Raw genomic sequence first — 23,287 nt, forward strand, 5'->3', positions numbered from 1 at the left:
GGGATTGCCATAGCCGTGCGCAGCCTCTCCTGGCTGGAGAGGTTGCACGCGGCTAAAGAGGAAGCCAGGTCAGTGAGCGGGATCCTGCTGGCTTTGCTCTTTGGGACTGGGGGGGAACCCGGGCTTCCCCCTGCAGCCCCGAGAAGCTCTTTGGGGCTGAGGGGGGGATATGTTTTTTTTCTTGATTTCCCCCTCTAAAAACTAGGTGCGCCTTATGGTCAGGTGCACCTTATGGAGCGAAAAATACGGTATCTCAAATTGCTCACCAACTTCCTGTGTAAAGGAATCCAAGCGTGGCCCCCACGATTGAGAAATTTGTGGACAGGCAAGCAAAGAAAGGATAGGAGGAAAGGCCCACTTCCAGGGCACCAGTGAGAAGAACAAAGGCTGTAAGAAGATGAAAACAGATCATTCGAACCTCATATTAGGAAAGTCCAGTGGGGGTAAACAAATGATTATTATTTTATCATTTATTAAATATGTATACCGCCCTATACCCGCAGGTCTCTGGGCTATTCACAACATAAAATCCCAACCTAAAAACACAAAATACATAATAAAAATTAGAACAAGAACAGCCTAATAATCCCCCACACACACCCTTCCACAATACATTTAAAAAAGGCATTAGATGTCAATCAGCCAAAGGCCTGGTTAAAGAGGAACGTTTTTGCCTGCTGCCTAAAGGTAATATAATATAAACACAGACAACTGGGAAACTTTGCAGTGTGTTATCTCTCTGTCTGTATCTGTCACGGCTTTTGCTGGTGGTCAACAAAAGAGGTTTAAAGACTGTTTCAAGGCAAATCTAAAAAAAATGTAGTATATACACTGACAACTGGGAAACACTGGCCTACGAGCGCTCCAATTGGAGAACAGCCTTTACCAAAGGTGTCATGGGCTTTAAAGACGCTCAAACTCAGGATGAAAAGGAGAAATGTGCTAAGAGGAAGGCATGTTTGGCAAATCCACACCGTGATCAGCTCCTATCCAGAAACCTATGTCCCCACTGTGGTAGGACGTGTGGAATTGGCCTCCACAGTCACTTACGGACTCCCTGTTAAGACTGTGTTCATGGAAGACAATCTTACTCGGCTACGAGTGATCGCCAAAGAAGAAGAAAGTTGCATAATGAAGGCACCAGCCAAAGCTCGCTGGGGAGAGCATTCCACAAACAGGGAGCGACTGCAGAAAAGGCCAGTCCTTGTGTTGTCAACCTCTGGAGGAATTTAATATTAGGGAGGTTCATAGCTTGGTGGTGGAGCACAGATGGAAGCTGTAATCCAGGGGTCCGCAACCTAAAGCCCATGGGCCAGAAGTGGCCCACGAAGGTCATTTGACCGGCCCACAAGACACCCCTGAACCGAGTGGCCTGCTCACATGCTGTGCTAAACCGGCGCCGCACAGGGACTCGCTTCCGCGGCGCTGAAAATTGTGTCTGCGCAGAAGCTGAAAATCGTGGGCAGGTGTGCTCATGCGCATGCACGATCCGGCGGGCAGGTGTGCTCATGCGCATGCACGATCCATGGGACCAATCCAGCCCAAGTAAGATAAACCTTGCTGACCCCTGCTGTAGTCCAACATATCTGAAGGGCAGCAGCTTGGGGACACACAGCTTCCTCAACCAGGGACTCGATGAAGAACCCAACTGATGTATGCACCAGGCTGGCATTTCTCAGCAGGGGCCTCTTACCTTTTGCCCATCTGAACTTGCTGGGCAGTGGGAGATAGTCTTCCGAAAACAGAATCATGACTTTGTTGGCTGTAGCTCCAAAGGCAAAGCCCAGGGACCACCGATTGCTGAATGCCCCCGTAAAATCCAAGGGTCTGTGAACAAAAAGACATTCATGCTCCATGGGAAAGTAACAGCAACCCACTAGCAGGTGGGTGGCCTCTTCAGGGTGGTTAAAATAACAAACAACTATTATCATGGTTATCTTTACTTCAGCTACAATGTATTTCCATTTACAATCGCGCCTTGGTTCTCAAACGCCTTGGTACTTGCACGTTTTGGCTCCCAAATGCCACAAACCCGGAAGTAAGTGTTCTGGTTTGCACAGGGCCTTCTCGGTGGTGGCGCCCGCCCTGTGGAATGCCCTCCCATCAGATGTCAAAGAAATAAACACCTATCTGACTTTTAGAAGACATCTGAAGGCAGTCCTGTTTAGGGAAGTTTTTAATGTTTGATGTTTTATCGCTTTATTATTAATAATAATAATATTCTGTTGGGAGCCACCCAGAGTGGCTGGGGAAACCCAGGCACATGGGTGGGGTATAAAGAAATAAAATTATTATTATTATTATTAGCTATACAACTAGTGTTGGTAAAAGAATTAACCAGTGGGAAATAAAGCAATTACCATATTTTTGCTCTATAAGACGCACCAGACCACAAGACGCACCTAGTTTTTGGAGGAGGAAAACAAGAAAAATTATTCTGAATCTCAGAAGCCAGAACAGCAAGAGGGATTGCTGCGCAGTGAAAGCAGCAATCCCTCTTGCTGTTCTGGCTTCTGGGATGGCTGCACAGCCTGCATTCGCTCCATAAGATGCACACACATTTCCCCTTACTTTTTAGGAGGGAAAAAGTGAATCTTAGAGAGCAAAAAATACGGTATACAGGACACACACATCAGTTCTTCTTCCAAGTCTTCTGCACTCCTCTTTCTCCAGCCTAAACCCTCTTTCTGTGAACCAGTGGCCAAAGGTGCTCTGAGGCAATGTTCTCATTGTGATGGGTTTACGGTTACTGCAGCAAAGTGCCTTTCAGGGAGACTCACATGACCATTCCGCATCTCCTGTTGAGAAGAGGCCATTTTTCATCTAGCCAGCTTCTCCTAGCTCTTTTTTCAAGACAGGACAGCACCACAATGATGACAATCTACAAGAAGAGGGAAAATGAATGCAGACATGTCAAGGGATAGACTACCAGCCAATTGCGAGTTGGCAGCCAGATTACTCAACTTACTGATGGAAGAAGTGAACAATGCAGGAAGAGTTCCATGTCCACTGAACTTGTGCAGGTTTCATTTTTCAATTGCCTGCTCAGGAAACACAAATGTAGATTAAAAAATTATCTGAAAGCTAGATGAAGATTCCATTTCCCTTAAGATCGTTTCATAAGCTCTGGAGCTGGAGAAAATCTTGACAACGGCTAACAATGAGCTTATGCTTTTGGAAAGAAATTGCTTGAGAAGCCATTTTCAGGGGCAACAAATAGGCAATAGATCTAGCGTATTTTTCGCTCTATAGGACACACCGGACCATAGGAGGGGGAGAACAGGGGGGGGATTCTCCCCCTCTCTGTTCAGCGCCCCTTCAGCAAAGCGGTAGGAGAAACGGAGCCCCTTCCATTTCTCCTCCCGCTTGGCTGAAGGGGCGCTGCGCAGAGAGGGAAAACTGTGCAGCGCCTCTCCAGCGAAGCGAAGCCAGGAGAGCAAGAGGGATTGGTGTGCACCGACCCCTCTCCCTCTCCAGGCTTCAGGCGGCTATCCGCAAGCCTTCGGAGCGCAGCGGGAACTCCTGCTGCGCTCCGAAGGCTTGCGGATAGCTGCCTGAAGCCCCCAGAGCGCAGCCTTTGAAGCCTCTGCAGAACAGCAGGGTGCCTTCACCCCGCTGCCCTGCGGAGGCTTTACACAGCTAACCCCAAGCTAGAACAGTGAGGCGGAGCGCTGCGCAGCGAGACGGCGCGCTGCGCAGTGCTCCCTCTCCCTGTTCTGGCTTTGGGCTTAGCCGCACAGCCTGCATTCGCTCTATAGGACGCACACCCTTAATTTTTGGAGGGGGGGAAGTGCATCCTATAGAGCGAAAAATACGGTAGATTGTGTGTGGACTACATAGAAAAAATGAGAATAGCAGGTAAAGCTACTTGGCTGTCAAAAGATAGGTAATGCACAGATGTCTCCAATCTGCATGTGCAGGTTTGAGTAATGTAAGGTGTAATAAACGAAGATCTGCCCTTATTCCCTTATGGGGGACACAAGAGCCCTTATAGAGAGTCCTTTGTAGGTTCTCCATCAGTCAGAGATAAGAACAGAGGCCAACCAGAGAATATTGAGAAGCAAAGCAGCTAATAAGCCTGATCTTTATTGAACTGTTGCAACAGGGTGCCCCCTTCACACGCAGGAGAGGGAGGAGGACCCAGAACCCAGGTGTCTATGCCCTTATATAATTTTAAACTGCCCACCTTGGAGTCCAAGACCACCCCCAGAAACATCATACCTACATAACAGAAAGGGCGGTCTACAGCAGAAATCTGAGTGGGTTGTTTACCTCCTGTCTGGCAAGTTACCTGTTAATGCTTACTTGATTGGATATCCTGGGGAGCCTGGCCAGTCTTTTGTAATGATACTTACCGGTAGTTCCTGAGCCAGGTCATAGACTCACCCTATTCTTACACAGATATACCCTTAAGACAGGATTTGTGAAGGAAAAGACAATGGGGAGGCTTTTCCATTTGACTTTGCAGAGCAAACATTTGGTCAGTTTGGGAGTCAAAAATGGTTACAGGGCTGTTTTTCCTGTGCTGCTTCAGACATGTGGTTTATATATTTATGTTTACTTGGTACATTATATGTTTGCTTGGTACATTTATTATATATATAAAGGTCCGTATAGTTAAAGCTATGGTTTTCCCAGTAGTGATGTATGGAAGTGAGAGCTAGACCATAAAGAAGGCTGATCGCCGAAGAATTGATGCTTTTGAATTATGGTGCTGGAGGAGACTCTTGAGAGTCCCATGGACTGCAAGAAGATCAAACCTCTCCATTCTGAAGGAAATCAGCCCTGAGGGCTCACTGGAAGGACAGATCCTGAAGCTGAGGCTCCAATACTTTTTGCCACCAGGACGAGATGGTTGGGCAATGTACTTGAAGCTACCAGCATGAGTTTGACCGAACTGCGGGAGGCAGTGGAAGACAGGAGTGCCTGGCATGCTCTGGTCCAGGGGGTCACTAAGAGTCGGACATGACTAAACGACTAAACAACAACAAATAAGACCTTATTTTTTTTTATTTCAAGGGATTGAGGGACACTGAGGGGTTTTTGTTTTCATTTAACAAGGAGAAATAGCAGAGATGGGTACAACAGAGAAGCTAATACCAAAATGCTGACATAACAGGGCCTTTCCCAACTCCCGTCTCACTGTATTGAAACTTCCACACCCCCTCAATGTCTCTCCATCACTGCTTTACTCAAACCTCTGCTGTTGTTGAAAAACGCTGCTTTTCTCTCAGCTTATCTCCCTCCTCACTGCAGTTGTGCAACCTGCCTTCTCTTTTCCTCCCCTCCCCTCACTTCATGCAAATCCAGGATTGTGATGCAGCACTACAAAGGGGGGCGGGGGAGAGGCTGTACAATGACAGCTTTGCCTTTTTATGTATATATGAAGAAACAGACTATTTTCATCTTTCCCCTTTCTGCAATAAACCGCCATTCCTGATTCTCTTTCATTTTCTGCTTCTACTGACAGGAGAAAACATTCCTTGAAGTTAAACATCTGCAAAGTGCCATTGAGAGACAGGCAAAGGTCAAGATAACGCTAATCTTATTGACAGTGTTCAGAGGAACCTGGTACTTTTTTTCGTTTTCTCCAGTCACAACCCTCTTCAAAGCTCTATAAACCAACCAGAGCCATTTCAACTTGATATTATGATGAGCAGCATTGCAGGGCTGGCAAAGAAGGAAGAAATAACGCTCCCAAACATGAATGACGATAATAATAATAATAATAATAATAATAATAATAATAATAATAATAATAATTTATTTATATCCCACCCTCCCTGGCCAGAGGGCCAGAGGGCGGCTAACACCAGTAAGATTACAATTTTAAAAAGCCAATTTAAAATACAGGTTAAAATATAATTTAAAATGCAGCCTCATTTTATTAGTAGCCCATAGATCAAAACCATAAGGGGAGGGAAACATAAGGGTCAGACTGAGTCCAAACCAAAGGCCAGGGGGAAGAGCTCTGTCTTGCAGGCCCTGCGGAAAGATGTCAAGTCCCGCAGGGCCCTGGTCTCTTGTAACAGAGAGTTCCACCAAGTCGGGGCCAGTACTGAAAAGGCCCTGGCCCTAGTTGAGACCAATCTAACCATCTTGTGGCTTGGGACCACCAAGGTGTTGTCATTTGTGGACCTTAAGGTCCTCCGCGGGGCATACCAGGAGAGGCGGTCCCATATGAAGAATAACCCATCGAAGACCATGCAGCTCCACAGTTGCAAGGTAGGAGATTTCAAGGGAAGAAAATATGTGTCGCCAGCAAACAAGCAAACCACCACCAAAAGCACACAGTACTTTCCCCAACGAACTACACAATTTGATGCTGCCACCCCCCCCCAACAAACCAGGAGACAGATTTGGAAGTGTGTAAATAAGAAGAGGGATGCGGGTGGTGCTGTGGGTTAAACCACAGAGCCTAGGACTTGCCGATCAGAAGGTTGGCGGTTCAAATCCCCACAACGGGGTGAGCTCCCGTTGCTCGGTCCCTGCTCCTGCCAACCTAGCAGTTCGAAAGCATGTCAAAGTACAAGTAGATAAATAGGTACCGCTCCGGCGGGAAAGTAAACGGTGTTTCCGTGCGCTGCTCTGGTTTGCTCTGGCTTAGTCATGCTGGCTCCATGACCCGGAAGCTGTACGCCGGCTCCCTCGGCCAATAAAGCGAGATGAGCACTGCAACCCCAGAGTCGGCTACAACTGGACCTAATAATCAGGGGTCCCTTTACCTTTACCTTTAAATAAGAAGAGGACAGGAGGGACGGAGAGCGTTGCTTTGAAAAGCAGGGACTCCCAACTCTACCTCCAGCTCTCCCTGTTACAATCATCAGTGGGAGGTAACTGTTTAAGCTCATCCACTGATTCGTCCTAACAAATGCCCCCAACTCATCTATTTCTCCCCCAGTCTGGCTAATTCCTGGAGAGCATTTGCAGGGGAGAAATAGATTGCATACCCTCCAACATTCCTCAGATGAAAATAGGGACATTTTCCACGCACATACATCCAGCAACTGACCCTTTTTTTGACCCCCCATTTTTTGTCGCCGTCCCCCCTCCCCACAGAGCATTTCCTATCAGAAGAAGGGCCGCCACCGCTTCACCCACAGGACGCAGCACACGTGCGCTCCACCATTCTGAGAAACGCCCCAATTTAATTTAATTTTAGTCTTTGGTAGGTTTTAAAAAAGAACACTGCACACCAATAAATTTGATTCCCTCCCCCTTTTTCTTTTTCCTTTCTCCTCCTGTGATGAGGCTGCATTTTAATATTTTAATGTTGCAATATTTTAATGTTGTATTTTAATCTTGTTTTTAAGTTGTATTCATTCAACTTGTTTTTATTATTGTTTGTTAGCCGCCCTGAGCCCGGCCTTGGCTGGGGAGGGCGGGGTATAAGTAAAAAGTATTATTATTATTATTATTATTATTATTATTATTAAACGAATTTTAGAAAGGGGCAAGATTAGACGCAGGTGCACAAAGCGTTTTTAAAAATGTTGTTGTTGTTTAGTTGTTTAGTCATGTCCGACTCTTCGTGACCCAATGGACCAGAGCACGCCAGGCACTCCTGTCTTCCACTGCCTCCCGCAGTTTGGTCAAACTCATGCTGGTAGCTTCGAGAACACTATCCAACCATCTCCTCCTCTGTCGTCCCCTTCTCCTTGTGCCCTCCATCTTTCCCAACATCAGGGTCTTTTCCAGGGAGTCTTCTCTTCTCATGAGGTGGCCAAAGTATTGGAGCCTCAGCTTCACAATCTGTCCTTCCAGTGAGCACTCAGGGCTGATTTCCTTCAGAATGGATAGGTTTGATCTTCTTGCAGTCCATGGGACTCTCAAGAGTCTCCTCCAGCACCATAATTCAAAAGCATCAATTCTTCGGCAATCAGCCTTCTTTATGGCTTCTTTTTTAAAAAAATATATATTCAAAACTCCTTGTGCTCCTCTCCTCTCCCCCTTTTCCTGCCCTCTCCCTGCATCTCAGAGGTGACACGTCTGGCAAGGGTCGGCCATGTCAGTGACAGCCTCTCTTCCTCTTCGCCTGCTCTCCAGCAACCACTACCCGCTGCCCACAGGAGGAGGCCAGCTACGGTGGCCGTGGAGAGGCAACAGGGTGCTCCCTCATAGCTGCCGCTGTCACCATTTAAGACAAGCGCCAATTCATCCTCCTCTCTGAGTTCGGTGGCAGTGTCACTAGTGGGGGAAACAGGGACGTTCTGAGATCAAATTGGAAGCTGGGATGGCTTCTGTAATTCCAGGACTGACCCTGGAAAATAGGGACACTCAGAGGGTAGGAGGTGGTAGTTATGCCCCTTCTCCCATTGACTGGTGATGCTCTGCAACTGACCTCCATTTCCCCCACTTTAGCATTGTTGCAGGAATTTATGTATAGGTTGGGGGGTGTTTTGTCCCTCCAGCAGACATCATGCACATGCAGCCCACTACCAAAACCAGCACAATCGCTTTTGTGACTTTTGTGATTTGTCCCCACAAAACACTTCATCACAGTTTCTTCCTATCTATTCAAAGGGCCTTTGCTGCACGATACCAAATGTAAGAATTCACTGATAAATGTATCTATGTACTGGCTCACTGGAAAACTTCAGAAATTCATATAGACATGTGAGCTCAGCTCCTCAGCAGCCCCTCTGCCTGAGTGATAATCCCTGGCATCCTGATACCTGAGTGCCAGACAGGTAGCCATTCCAGAAATAACAAACCGAGATGAAAACAAAAGGGTGGGATTAACTTGGCTGGGAAACAGGGAAATGTAAATATCCTTTTTGTTACACTTGATGGGTGTTTGGTGGAGGGCAAGGAGAACCATGGGGCAGGGTCCAGGATGCTCAGATTACTGCCACCAGACCTCCCCTTTCATGATGTAACCGTGATGTAGTTTTGGGGGGGTAACATGGGGATTAGCAGCTAATAAAAGTTTGGGGGCTCTTTTGTTCAGGGCTTCCATCTTGTTCCACCTAGTGGCAGGTTGGAGTCCTGTCCCGACAGTCTTCAATAAAGACCAAGCCTACTGGCTGCTGTTTTGCTCTAGTATTCCTGGCTGGTGTCCTTGTTTTTTGTCCAAAGGAGCCCTCAGATTTCTCTGTTAACAGCATTGACAGGCAACCATGAGGCAAAGGATCCTATTCTTATTTGGGAATGCATAGCTCTGTCTTCTCATGGGTTGCGGTTGATTCAATACTGGAGTTATCTAGAACCCAGAATTACTAAGGGCAGGACAATGCACCCCAAGCTAATACTTCCCCGCTCAAACTTACCATGCCTCAGCAGCCATGCTGAGCAATTCTGCACTCAATTCCAGAGGCACAGCTAAGCACAACTATTCACGTGCCAGGGATCCGGGTGTGTTTCTCTCTGCCTTCCTTCTTTTCCAGCAAGAATTCTGCAGTGCAGTCTTTGATTTTCCCTGGGATTCCGATGGGAAGCCTGTGTCAGTTTGCAACACCCACTGAGCTTGTCATGGACAGAAAGCAAACATCGGGTTAAATATTTACTTCATACAAGCATAAAGAAAATGTTGCATATCCTGCAGCCTGCCTGTTGAGAAGTTTCCTGAATTACTGACACCGCTGCAGCAATTAACAGAGGTGATCACGCAGCCCAATTGAACAGTGTCAACAAAATGACAATGTACAACAATGAAGGTAATGTCATGATATACAAGGCATGTCATGACACACATGATGTGCCTTATGTCGTGACATGCCTTGTGCGTCATGACAGGACATAACAATCATGTCATGTCATGACATGCTTTTGTGTGTGTCAAGACATGCTCTGTGTGTCAAGACAAGACAGTTTGGGGGCAGTACGGAAAGCAGGATATGTTGCACAAAATGGCACCAAATAACACTCCATGTTGGCAATCCGACAAGGTTGAGTTTGGGGGTATCCGTATGGCACAAAATGTAGGTTTTGCAGAACAAAATGGCACAAGACTAGCAAAAAACCTTTGTGTCAGATTTTTTTGGGGGTGTGGATCCGGAATTTTGGAGCCACACATTAATGAAGCCTGATAGTCACAAATGCAAAGGAGCCTGGCTAGACATCCGAAATAGGGTAAAGGCCAGGCAGAAGAGAAAACGGTGCTACAGACATGTGTTTTGGAGTGTTGCCTTCTCTGGATTGGAACAGAGAAATAAATGCTTTTATAGAGATCGCAAAGCAGCAGCATCCATTGCCAAAATCCAGGTTGTTCTCCATAATGCCCTCTTCACATGCATGAGAAGATCCATTATGTAGGCCCAGTGTTAAGTAGCAAAGTCCAAACGGCTTGCATCATGGTTCCAGCATGATCGTCACACCTCGCTCCTATCCTGCTTTTTTGTTCTTAGCCTGTGTAGGAAGAAAGGTCCACACAAACGTATCCTTTCTGATATGCAGTCGCTAAGCAGCCGCAAAGGACATTTTGGCTGGGTATCAAGGTTACTGATAGTATAAATGAAGCTTTGAAGTTGTTTTAAATTTTCAGTCTATCTGGGATTTTAATCCATGATAGTTTATGCCATAATAGCTTTCTTAAGTGCTTTCAGGTGCAACAATACTTTTTCATTGTCCCTCTCCACAAACCCCAAAACAAATTGGAGGCACACTTCCCTTTTACACCTAAAATGTCCAGCCCAAATTGCCAAGACAGGTATTCACTGGTGTTGCATCTGCATCCATATATCATAGGATCAGGGTGGTGCTGTGGTCTAATCCACCGAGCCTCTTGGGCTTGCCGATCAGAAGGTCGGCGGTTCGAATACCCGTGATGGGGTGAGCTTCTGTTGCTCTGTCCCTGCTCCTGCCAACCTAGCAGTTTGAAAGCACACCAGTGCAAGTAGATAAATAGGTACTGGTGTGGCGGGAAGGTAAACGGCGTTCCTGTGCGCTCTGGCTTCCGTCACGGCGTTCTGTGCACCAGAAGTGGTTTAGTCATGCTGGCCACATGACCTGGAAAGCTGTCTGTGGACAAACGCTGGCTCCCTCAGCCCAAAAGCGAGATGAGCACCGCAACCCCATACATAGTCTTTACATTTACCATATATCATGGCTATCAATAACATGTGTGCTGCAGGAAACATGTGTAACACTCCTGTTTCCCCTTCCTCCAAAAGGCTGGGTCGTCCTCTTATATACCTGCTGGGATTGACAAGGCATCTGACCCTCACCTGAATCTCATAGCTCACCAATTAACCAACTCATAGCCAACTCATAGCCAAACCAATTAACAAACTAGAAGGATTACTGTTAATAGCACCAGTTTTCCTATAACTTGATATTGCTGGATCGTTTTGATGAACTGCAAATGCATGTTTAGTTTGCTTTCTGTTGCCACCCTGGAACTTTTCTTTATTAGTGCCACTTTGTTTTGTACGATTCCTTGCAAATGAAGGAAAACAACTTTTCTGAGAGCCAGTGTGGTGTAGTGGTTAAGAGCGGTAGTCACGTAATCTGGGGAACCGGGTTCGCTTCCCCGCTCCTCCACATGCAGCTGCTGGGTGACCTTGGGCTAGTCACACGTCTTTGAAGTCTCTTAACCCCACTCACCTCACAGAGTGTTTGTTGTGGGGGAGGAAGGGAAAGGAGAATGTTAGCCGCTTTGAGACTCCTTAAAGGGAGTGAAAGGCGGGATATCAAATCCAAACTCCTCTTCTTCTTCTTCTGCTTGTATATGTTGATAATATAATTTTGGTTACAGAGGACAAACAAGATTGTACAAAAGTCAAGGTTGGGTGCAGGCCTGGCCAGGACATAGGCATCTTGACTGTAACAAAGGTGACCTGTGTGCTTGCTTGCTTGATTAACAGCTGTTGGGAACTTCAAGGTCCCTGCTCTCCCTTCTTATGGTCTTTATACTGGACCTGGAGACTCCAATAGAGAGCATTCCATGTCAAGAAGGAGGGCAAGTGGGCACTCTATCAAATGACAGGGCAGGAGCTACACGGAACAGGGCCTTTTCACTGGTGGTGCCCATTGTATGCCTCACTCTTCCCAGACCTTTTGGCCTGCATTTTGGAGCTTTATAATTTAGGAAGACTTTGGAAGAACAAGTCTTATTAGTTGCTGACATATGAGCGGATTTTATTTGCTTCTGCTCTGTGCTTCTGGTGCACCAGGGTTTACACCAGCGTAAATGAATTGACCAGGATGCCAGAAGGGAGATGTCAGGGATGATTCGGAGAAGCAATGGACAGAAGAGGCGGAACAAGGGCTCAGGGATGTTGAAGAGCCCTGCAACCACCCAGAGACAGAGGAAGTGGAAGATGGGGCGGAGAGTAGCCAGGGAGCGCAGGGGCTCAGGGATGCTGAAGAGCCCTGCAACCACCCAGAGGCTTGGGAAGGAAGCTCAGACTCAGGAAGGGAGGGGGCTTTCAAATCAGCACAGACAAGGAGGGACATGAAACATAAGGATCAAAGACATCTCACACAATTCCCACGCCTACTTTGTTGGCGCGGGAATCGTAGGAAGCCACTCCCCGAATCTGACTCAACAGGTTCGGATGCGTAATTCTGAACTGTAGCTGTTTCTTGTATATATGTAATAAAGATTGTAAATACCAATGCTGACTGTGCCGGAGTGTTAATGCGAAGGGGAAACGCCACCTTTACAGGATACAGTTTATGAGCTTTCTCCATTATCTGCACAGCAGGGGATGTTTAGTCAACAGTGCAAAGGCTGAGCTGAAGCATTCCCTGTTGGTTACCTGTTTCAGCAATAGGGGTCACTGTTTGGTAGTACCCAATTGGTTAGCTGTCAGATTCCAGAGCTTCCTATTGGTGGCTCTTAGGTAATTCACAAAATACAGAGCCCATTCATAAAACACAGTATTCATTCATAAAGCAGTAACATAAATCTGCATTGCTACATATTGGGTGTACATTTCAGCAGTTGAATGTACAAGTTTATGGCCATACTGTAGTGTAGTGCTTATGTGACTGTGAATAAAAGGTGGATGGGCTCATTGTCTCGGGGTTGGGGGGGGAGAGGTGACAAAACTGATTTCCAATAAGTGCTCCCCCCCTTTATTTCCATAACAAGTCCTTGAATCTGTACTCTGAATGGTGAGACCAGGGACCTAGAAGGTGCAGGGCTTGTCAGTCCAACCCCTGCACAGTCTCACCAGGGCTGACCTTAAGGCAATTGGAGCAATTGGGCCAAATTGGGCCCCACGGGTCGCACCTAAGGAGGCCCCACACCAGGGCAATCTAGATGGATTTTATTTATATCTATAAGATTTTGCAGACTTTGGCTGTGAACTGGGGCCCTACAAAAAAAATTCAAGTTGCGCATGAAGTCTTGGGTTTACAATTTTGGGAGAGGGGAGACTGCAGCACGGGGGAGCAGGCAGGTTTGCAAGGCCCCCTAGGTTTAGAGGCCCAAGTTGCCCTGCCCTCACACGAAGTATTGGGTTTGCAATTTTGGGTGTGGGAGGGCTGGCGAGGCCCCCTAGATTTAGAGGCCCTAGGCTTCAGCCTACTTAGCCTGTACATAAATCTGGCACTGGCTGTGGCCCACCAACATCTGAAGAACCACGAGTTCCCCTACCGTACATAAGAATAATACACTGGTAAAGTGCATACATGTGATGTGAAGGATGGGGAACCTCTGCCCCTATAGGTGTTGTTGGACTCCATTTCCCATCAGCCACAGCCAGAATGGCTGGTGGTCTGGGCTATGGGAGTTGTAGTCCAACAACGTCAAGAACGCAGAATAAGAAAGTCCTAATGGAACACCCCAAATTATTTCCCCACCTGTCAGCAGTAAACATAGGAACATGAACTCAAAATCAATTTCAATGGAAGACACAGCAAGAAAGGGCAAGGTTTTCGTTATGTAGGCTCAGTCACACCAGTAAGTGTACAGTACAACCAGCTTTGGAAGCAGCTGCTCAATAATAATAATAATAATAATAATAATAATAATAATAATAATATATTTTATTATTTATACCCAGCCCATCTGGCTGGGTTTCCCCAGTCACTCTGGCCAGCTTACAACACATATAAAAACATAGTAAAACATCAAACATTTTTAAAGAAAACTTTCAGCGAGTAGAACTAATGAAGGAACCTTGAGAACAAATCATCTGAAAGCAGTTTTGGAATCATGCACGCACCAGCTCAAGTCACTGGTTTGGAAACTCAGGATTCCAATTTGGCAACTTGGAAAAAAACAAAAACTCGTTGTTATTAAACCAGTGTCACTGACTCTACTTTGATTTCCAACCTCAGATGTGCTTTCATTCTAGATCCCCTGGTCTGGGCAGGGCAGGGCAGAACAGAGCAAGATGCTGGGACGGGGAGTAATTGGCACAAGCCTATGATTCTGAGGAGGCTGACTTTGAGTATTTGTTCTGTTCTGTTACTTGTTGGCGCTGTGGGTTAAACCACAGAGCCTAGGACTTGCTGATCAGAAGGTCGGCGGTTTGAATCCCCGCGACGGGGTGAGCTCCCGTTCCTTGGTCCCAGCTCCTGCCAACCTAGCAGTTCGAAAGCACGTCAAAGTGCAAGTAGATAAATAGGTACCGCTCCGGCGGGAAGGTAAACAGCGTTTCCGTGCGCTGCTCTGGTTCTCCAGAAGCGGCTTAGTCATGCCAGCCACGTGACCCGGAAGCTGTCTGCGGACAAACGCCAGCTCCCATGGCCTATAGAGCGAGATGAGCACCGCAACCCCAGAGTCTGTCAAGACTGGACCTAATGGTCAGGGGTCCCTTTACCTTTACCTTTTTATGCACGACACGAGCAGTTTGAAATGGGGCCTACATTTTCTGTCCAGCCTGGGCCCATTACCAGCTTTGCACAGCCCTGGGTCTAGCCAAGGGGGAAAGTGTCAAATAACTGTAGGGACAGCACACACAAAAAAGTGCATGCTTGTGTGGTCTTCAAAGAGATTACCTAAATCTTCCTAGAGCCAATGGCTTGTGTATAGTTTATTAACGATTGCAGCAGGCAGGCAAACCAGGCGTTCATGTGGAGGGAAGGCATGACACATGATGTGGTGGAAATACAACAGGTTATCTTTTTAGAAAGCCCTATGGAACAAGCAGTCAATAAATGCAACTCTCGGCAAGTATAACTTGCGCCGCTTTTGTTGATGCAACATCAGGAACGGCATCTCTACAGTCCACGTAGAGTCCATATATTAAACATGCTGATCCCAATGCACCAATTGGTCTGTAGAATGATCGCCTGGAGGGACAGCACAGGGCTGTGGAAAATCCACAGGATTAGATCCTAGTCTTCGCTTCCGGAGTTGCAGGAGACTGGGGTTGTTCAACAGCGTGTAAAGCAACAGCCATCTTTTCCTGGCTCTGCCTGATACCTTGGGAGCTAAAAACAAGACTGACAATTAAATTTTCAAACATGCATGCACCACAACCTCTATACCTTATTTATAAGGCTTCCATTTTGTTTCCAGAATAGTAATAATTTATTATTTGTACCCCGCCATCTGGCTGGGTTTCCACAGAGACCAAAAATACACTAAAAATACACTAAAAGGCACACACAGGGCTGCCTTAAGATGTCTTCTGAATGTCAGGTAGTTGTTTATCGCTTTGACATCTGATGGGAGGGCGTTCCACAGGGCGGGCGCCACCACCGAGAAGGCCCTCTGCCTGGTTCCCTGTAGCTTTGCAGCTGTAGGTACAACTCTAGGTGCTCACGTTAGTGTTTAAAGCTCAAAGTAACTTAGGCCCCAAATATCTGCAAGACCACCTCCTTCCCTCCAGACCATCGTGGAGGTCAAAATCAGCGGAGGGGACCCTCCTGGTAGTTCCATCACTCTCAGCTGTTTATGGGATGGCAGCCCTAGGGAAGGCATTCACTGTAGCAGCCCCAAAGTTGTAGAATTCCCTTCCCACAGATGCGTGTCTGGCACTTTCATTAAGCCACTCTCATCAGAGGCTGAAAACGCACCTCTTTACCCTGGCCTTTGATACCTGAAATACATATCTTGGGACCAACCCTATTCTCTTGAATGTTAATCCTTTTTTAAAAAAATAGGCTTTTAATTGTCCTAACCCACCCTGGGGCAGACTAATGACTGTACTGAAAAACCTTTCCTTTTGTTCCTTTCCCTTGGAGCACTCAGAAGTCGCTTTCAAAGAGTCAATTGACTGCAGTAAAATAATTATTTATTTTGCCATGACAAAAATGGTACAGACAAGCTAATGCTCATTGCCTGCCTGCCTTCTCTGGGCTTGCCAGCCTTTTTTATGCACTCTGGGACGGATGATCATTTGATTTCCCAGAAAACACATGATTTACGGGAAATAGTATAGAATTTAGCATTCGTTTCTCCATATTTGGATCAACTTCCTTATTTCACATATTTCCAGCCCCTCCTTCCTCCTGTTTCAGCCTCCCTCCCTCTGGGGTTACAATAACATCCATTCAACCTTGTTCTTTATCTCTGCCAGACATTCCTGAGAGAGGCCTATTTTCACTGTGACATCTAAGCAACAAGAAAAAGCCTTGTCCTTCTGGATGGTGTAAAAACCTCCCCCCCCCTTAAAGGTAGGGGTTTGGGGATAACATATGAGAGAGGAGAAAATGCCTCAAAGAGTTTTGGGGATCATATAGAGAACAACATTTTAATGGCCCTTAAGTACAACCACAAAAGACATTTGAAATTGGTGTCAGGTAGGTTGGTGTCAGGTAGGTTGGACCTGGGACACGGGTGGCGCTGTGGGTTAAACCACAGAGCCTAGGACTTGCCGATCAGAAGGTCAGCAGTTCGAATCCCCGCAACAGGGTGAGCTCCCATTGCTCAGTCCCTGCTCCTGCCAACCTAGCAGTTCGAAAGCACGTCAAAGTGCAAGTAGATAAATAGGTACCGCTCCGGCGGGAAGGCAAACAGCGTTTCCGTGCGCTGCTCTGGTTCACCAGAAGCAGCTTAGTCATGCTGGTCACATGACCCGGAAGCTGTACGCCGGCTCCCTCGGTCAAGAAAGCGAGATGAGCGCCGCAACCCCAGTCGGCCATGACTGGACCTAATGGCCAGGGGTCCCTTTACCCCTTTACCTTTACCTAGGTTGGACCTAGGGCCAGCTCCTGAAGCAAACCACAAAATGGTGCCTCCCTCCCCGTTAGGGAACAAGAGGTGATTGGAGATCTACATCAGGAACAAGGGAAGAATAATTGGGAACTGCTGCCTCATGGATGGGTTGGCCCTGGTTGGACCAACTAGCCAACCTGTCAAAATCAATCACATACACTACTTATAACATTCAGTGTTTGGACAGCGAATTGTACAGCTGGGATAGCAGAGACTTTCAAAACAAAACAAAACCCTAGAATGGTATGTGACCAGTGCTGCTGTGAGTGAATGGAGTTTTCAAAGAATATGTAGTATTGCCAACTGGCTGGGGGTGGGGGGTGGGACTGGCCGGCTCTTATGCCCTTAAAAAGCAGCTTGCTCAGCAGAAATCAGTTGCTGCTGTTGTTTGTTGTTTAGTCGTTTAGTTGTGTCCGACTCTTCATGACCCCCTGGACCAGAGCACGCCAGGCACTCCTGTCTTCCACTGCCTCCCGAAGTTTGGTCAAACTAATGCTGGTAGCTTCGAGAACACTGTCCAACCATCTTGTCGTCTGTCGTCCCCTTCTCCTTGTGCCCTCCATCTTTCCCAACATCAGGGTCTTTTCCAGGGAGTCTTCTCTTCTCATGAGGTGGCCAAAGTATTGGAGCCTCACCTTCAGGATCTGTCCTTCCAGTGAGCACTCAGGGCTGATTTCCTTAAGAATGGATAGGTTTGATCTTCTTGCAGTCCATGGGACTCTCAAGAGTCTCCTCCAGCACCAGAATTCAAAAGCATCAATTCTTCGGCGATCAGCCTTCTTTATGGTCCAGCTCTCACTTCCATACATCACTACTGGGAAAACCATGGCTTTAACTATACGGACCTTTGTTGGCAAGGTGATGTCTCTGCTTTTTAAGATGCTGTCTAGGTTTGCCATCGCCTTTCTCCCCAGGGGCAGGCATCTTTTAATTTCGTGACTGCTGTCACCATCTGCAGTGATCATGGAGCCCAAGAAAGTGAAATCTCTCACTGCCTCCATCTCTTCCCCTTCTATTTGCCAGGAGGTGATGGGACCAGTGGCCATGATCTTCTTCTTTTTTTGATGTTGAGCTTCAGACCATATTTTGCACTCTCCTCTTTCACCCTCAATAAAAGGTTCTTTAATTCCTCCTCACTTTCTGCCATCAAGGTTGTGTCATCTGCATATCTGAGGTTGTTGATATTTCTTCCTGCGATCTTAATTCCGGCTAGGGATTCATCCAGCCCAGCCTTTCACATGATGAATTCTGCATATAAGTTAAATAAGCAGGGAGACAATATACAGCCTTGTCGTACTCCTTTCCCAATTTTGAACCAATCAGTTGCTCCATATCCAGTTCTAACTGTAGCTTCTTGTCCCACATTCAGATTTCTCAGGAGACGGATGAGGTGATCAGGCACTCACAAATCAGTAGCAGAAGCTTTTCATGGCACAGACGCTGATAATGTCCTCACATCCAACTGCTGTTACAAGGCCCAGGAGCAGCGGGCTGATGAAAAAGTTGGCAATCCTAAGAATAAGTGGGGCACATGTCTTTTTTGTTTGTCCCTTGCTAGGTAAAGGTAAAGGGACCCCTGACCATTAGGTCCAGTCGTGACCGACTCTGGGGTTGCGGCGCTCATCTTGCTTTATTGGCCGAGGGAGCCTGCGTACAGCTTCCAGGTCATGTGGCCAGCATGACTAAGCCGCTTCTGGCCAGCCAGAGCAGTGCATGGAAGCACCGTTTACCTTCCCGCCAGAGGGGTACCTATTTATCTACTTGCACTTTGATGTGCTTTTGAACTGCTAGGTTGGCAGGAGCAGGGACCGAGCAACGGGAGCTCACCCCATCGCGGGGATTCGAACCACCGACCTTCTGATCGGCAAGCCCTAGGCTCCGTGGTTTAACCCACAGTGCCACCCATGTCCCATTGGCCTGTGCTAGCCCAGAACAAATTTTGACTTTCTGAACTTTCTGTTCTTGGGAAGAAGGGCTTGGATTTTTAAGAATTAGAAAGCATCCAGGACAAACAGTTTTTAATGTGTACGTTTTTTCAGTTCCTTGGTGGTAGCGATATTTAAAGCCATCCTCAGAACTGCAGAGTTACGATTTGCAAAATATATCTTTAGGTGCCAGGCAAAAGCATTCTCATCTCCCAGGCCTTTGGCTAATTAATCTGTGGCCTTTTAAACTATGGAGTGTGTGTGTGTGTGTGTTATTGTTTTGCTTGTTACTATGTTACATATTTTTAATACAGTCAAACCTTGGTCGTCAAATGTAATCTGTCCTGGAAGGCCGTTCGACTTCCGAAATGTTTGACAACCAAAAACTGAAAGGGGGAGCCTAGATACAATAGGGAAACTCAAAATGGAAGCCGTGTAGCACATTCGGCTTCCGAAAATCATTCGAAAACCAGAGCATTTACTTCTGGGTGTTTGGCATTCGGGAGCCAAAACGTAAAATAACAGAGGCGTTCAGAAACCAAGGTTTGTCTGTACTGTACACTGCCCTGTCATCCTTGGGTGAAGGGCAGTATATCAAACAAACAGTTAGAGACATACAAACATATAAGCTTTGTTAAACTGACTCCCAGCATTTCTGATAGTTTACCTATTTCCCGCATGTCCGTGTTTTCGGTGGGTCCATTGATTTTTTGCCATTGCCTCTGTCTGATTTTGGTATCCAGGATGTGGCAGAAGCAGACAAGGATGGGGTTCAAGTGGTAGTGGTCCATCAGGAGCATTGCAACCCAAGACTTGTGTGCTACAGTGAAATAAACACCATTCACCTGTTGATGCCAAACGCACCCTTCCATCCCCACAAGAATGAAGCCACGATGCATTGGAAGTGTAGATCAGTTCCGTATTTTGAGAACTTCCCAGCATCCAGAGCATCCCTCTCTCGGTGTGCTTACCTTTATCACAGCCTTCAAAGCCCTTTGGCATCACTGGCCTGTCCAATCGTCCAATCAGGAAGGCTCCCAGGACAGTGCTGCGTAATACTCTCATGAGGCAGGAAAACAAACCCACCACCACCGAGTGGAAGAATAAAAAGTAGCTGAAGTTTACAAAGGCTTTCCTGAAAAGGAAGAGATGTCTCAGCTGAACAGTTCCACAGTCACCCCCCACAGAAAAAAAACTGGAGGCAGGACCAGGTGTATTCACTTTCAAACTACAGCAAACATAGCTCAGACCAATATTCTCCAAGTCTGAATGTGAAGACAGTGCTGTTGCACTGAGTTTGCTACAATATTCAGAAATGCTTAGTGATTGTTCCTGCACGTAGCTTAAGGAAATAAAGGTCATACAGTACTATATAATTAAAGTTGTTGAATTTGAATAACTGTACTTGTTGAAAAAGCTTTACTGCATTAACCCTGGACAAAAAGAAGGTGTTAGAAATAGCTTGTTGCTTCCAAGAAAATACAGATATACAAATGCATGTAAATAACGGGAAATAGACATAAGTGATTTCACCCCATTAATCACCTCTCTTGGAATACAAGAGGGTAGCACTTTATCTTGAATTACACAAGCAGCACCATTGCCATTCCCTTTGTTTGCAGCAGAGGGAGTCAAAGTAGACATTATTGGACTAGCAAATCCCATCAGCCTCAGTCAGCATGGTCAGAGATGATGGGAATTGTAGTACAACAGTATCTGAAGAGCACTAAGTTCCTTATGCCTGGTTTATTGGTTTTTAATAAGGAATATAGGCAGACCAGAATATGAAAAGACAAGCAGAGACAGGAAACAGGGAGGAGACAGAGAGTCATATATGATTTAAAAAATTAAACGTGGGCGCCATTTTGCAACATGGGTTTAAAGGTAAATTCTGGTTCTGAAAAAGACTATGGACTGCGGGTGTCATAGAAGGTTTGTTTAGGGACTCGAAAGATTTGCAACTTGGAGCTGATCGACATGTTCAGAAGAATCTTGTGGCAGAGGGAGGATTTCAGATTGCGGGAAGGGAGAAAGCAAGAGTCTCATCACCATTAAAAAAATGAATGAAGTAACAGATAATCAGTGGTGGCCTTTTTATAAATATAACATGCTGCAGGGATAGCTCATACAATCATAGAATTGTAGAGTTGGAAGGGACCCAGGGGTCATCTAGTCCAACCCCCTGCAATGCAGGAATCTCAAAAAAAAAAAAGCATCCATGATGACCATCCAATCTCTGATTAAAACCCTCCAAGGAAGGAAAGTTCACAACCTCCTGAGGGAGACTTCCCATCTTCCCATCTTGCGTGATTTTCCTAGGTGCCCTAATGGAATACCTTTATTCAAGGAATTGAATACCAGGAATAGTCTCACTCCCTGATACCAACCTGTTGTCAAGTGCCAGAGGTCTCTGATCGTCTTTTGGTGAAATCTTTGGCTGAAGAAAGACTCGAGAACCTGCAAACAACTCCAGTCTCCTCAAAAGCATGACGAGGACAAATGAAAGACTGTGAGGCAGAAAAGGAAGATAAAACTATTTTAAGAAAATTATAACCACTGCAAGGAAGTGGAGATAAAGAGTTGTTTTCAGGTAAGTTCTACTCAGACCAGCTGAAATGAATGTAAAAGGACCCCCTGGACAGTTAAGTCCAGTCAAAGGCGACTCTGGGGTTGCTTTTCAGGCCAAGGGAGCCAGCGTTTGCCCACAGATAGCTTTCCAGGTCATGTGGCCAGCATGACTAAACTGCTTCTGGCACAACGGGACACCGTGATGAAAACCAGAGCGTACAGAAACACCATTTACCTTCCCGCCGCAGCGGTACCTATTTATCTACTTGCACTGGCATGCTTTAGAACTGCTAGGTTGGCAGGAGCTGGGACAGAGCAATGGGAGCTCACTCCATCGCAGATTCGAACTGCCGACCTTCTGATTGGCAAGGCCAAGAGCTCAGTGGTTTAGACCACAGCTCCACCCGCTCCCTACTTGAAATGAATGAACCTAAGATAGTGGTGTACAAACTTTTTTCAAAGAGGGCCAGATCTGATGAAGTGAAAGGCTGTGAGGGCCAACCAAAGAGCCAGGGTTGTTGACCTTTTTTTTTAGGATTGAAGTTGCTGAGGGTTTTTTTAGGATTTTACCCCTGGAAGTAAACTGCCACAGGGGGCGGATTTAACCGACCAGCGGGCTGGATTAGGCCCCTGAGATGGACTTTGGACCTGCCTGACCTAAGATAAGCATGCCCATTAACTTCAATGGGTTTGCTGCATGCCCCCCCCAATTGATCACAAGACGCAACAAATGCCCATCAACTTTGGGGGACCCGACTCCCTCAAATATTTTATGGGAGGGAAGCAAAGGGACCCCAGACCCTAGGAACTGGCTCCTATGCCACAGGACAATCGCTCCAATCCTCAATCCCTCATCAGTGAATTAAAAAAAATATATTTATTTGTTTAGTGGAATCTATACAGTGCTTAGCTGTTAAAGCCTTCAAGGGCTTTATATAAAATACAATCGTACCTCAGAAGTCGAACGGAATATGTTCTAGTTACAGATGGGTAGCCGTGTTGGTCTGCCATAGTCAAAACAAAACAAAATTTTTCCTTCCAGTAGCACCTTAAAGACCAACTAAGTTAGTTCTTGGTATGAGCTTTCGTGTGCATGCACACGTGTGCATGGTATCTGAAGAAGTGTGCATGCACACGAAAGCTCATACCAAGAACTAACTTAGTTGGTCTTTAAGGTGCTACTGGAAGGAAAAATAATTTTTTTTGTTTTGGAATATGTTCTGGAAGTCCGTTCGACTTCCAAAACATTCGAAAACCAAATTGCGGCTTCTGATTGGCTGCAGGAACCCACGGAACCCACGTCAGACGTTCAGCTTACAAAGAACATTTGCCAACCAGAACACTCACTTCCGGGTTTGAGGCATTCAGGCGCCAAAACATTCGACTCACAAGGCATTTGACTTCCGAGGTATGACTGCAATATATACTATAAAGTAATCATTAACAAAAGAAGTTAGCCTTTTTCTTTTCTTTTTTGTTTACAAATTATAAAAAGCCGTTATTATTTTTAAGAAAAGAGAGCTATTCTTCTGAAAACTGACACTTACATCACAGTTCCCCACTTGTCCAGAAGTTTGGCCCATTCACCATGTACCATGGGCAAAATAATCACATACACGAGAATCATCCCAGCTACAAACTGCATCAGATGCATGATCAGGTAACCTGGATGGAAGATAAAAGTTGTCAACATGGAATCAGGGGATGGTAACACCAGCCCCCTATGAACTTATGCCAA

The 23,287-nt window shown here is 46.3% G+C and overlaps 2 protein-coding genes across 6 annotated transcripts in view; both read right to left on the reverse strand.

The window, feature by feature from the left end:
* The window catches only part of LOC128405025 (stimulated by retinoic acid gene 6 protein-like), a 29,278-nt gene extending 19,793 nt beyond the window's left edge, over positions 1-9,485 (reverse strand). The window contains exons 1-5 of one of the 2 annotated variants that reach the window (XR_008328216.1): positions 9,270-9,485; positions 2,969-3,041; positions 2,781-2,881; positions 1,694-1,827; positions 267-387 (exon numbers count right to left, since the gene is read on the reverse strand). Coding sequence is in view for 1 of the 2 variants with exons in the window: in XM_053371202.1 (XP_053227177.1) it covers positions 267-387; positions 1,694-1,827; positions 2,781-2,881; positions 2,969-3,041; positions 9,270-9,286 (446 nt within the window). In the remaining variant the exon portion in view is untranslated. The remainder of the gene's footprint in view (positions 1-266; positions 388-1,693; positions 1,828-2,780; positions 2,882-2,968; positions 3,042-9,269) is intronic. The other variant, XM_053371202.1, reaches the window with a different exon arrangement.
* A 4,325-nt stretch (positions 9,486-13,810) lies between these two features.
* The window catches only part of LOC128405024 (stimulated by retinoic acid gene 6 protein-like), a 51,751-nt gene continuing 42,274 nt past the window's right edge, over positions 13,811-23,287 (reverse strand). Inside the window, exons 14-18 of one of the 4 annotated variants that reach the window (XM_053371198.1) lie at positions 23,097-23,214; positions 21,369-21,488; positions 19,953-20,116; positions 19,649-19,801; positions 13,811-15,339 (exon numbers count right to left, since the gene is read on the reverse strand). In XM_053371198.1, the coding sequence (XP_053227173.1) occupies positions 15,140-15,339; positions 19,649-19,801; positions 19,953-20,116; positions 21,369-21,488; positions 23,097-23,214 (755 nt within the window). In that variant the 3' untranslated portion in view covers positions 13,811-15,139. The remainder of the gene's footprint in view (positions 15,340-19,648; positions 19,802-19,952; positions 20,117-21,368; positions 21,489-23,096; positions 23,215-23,287) is intronic. The other 3 variants (XM_053371199.1, XM_053371200.1, XM_053371201.1) reach the window with 3 other exon arrangements.

Source organism: Podarcis raffonei, chromosome 17, assembly GCF_027172205.1.
Source record: "Podarcis raffonei isolate rPodRaf1 chromosome 17, rPodRaf1.pri, whole genome shotgun sequence".
Taxonomy (NCBI): Eukaryota; Metazoa; Chordata; class Lepidosauria; order Squamata; family Lacertidae; genus Podarcis; species Podarcis raffonei.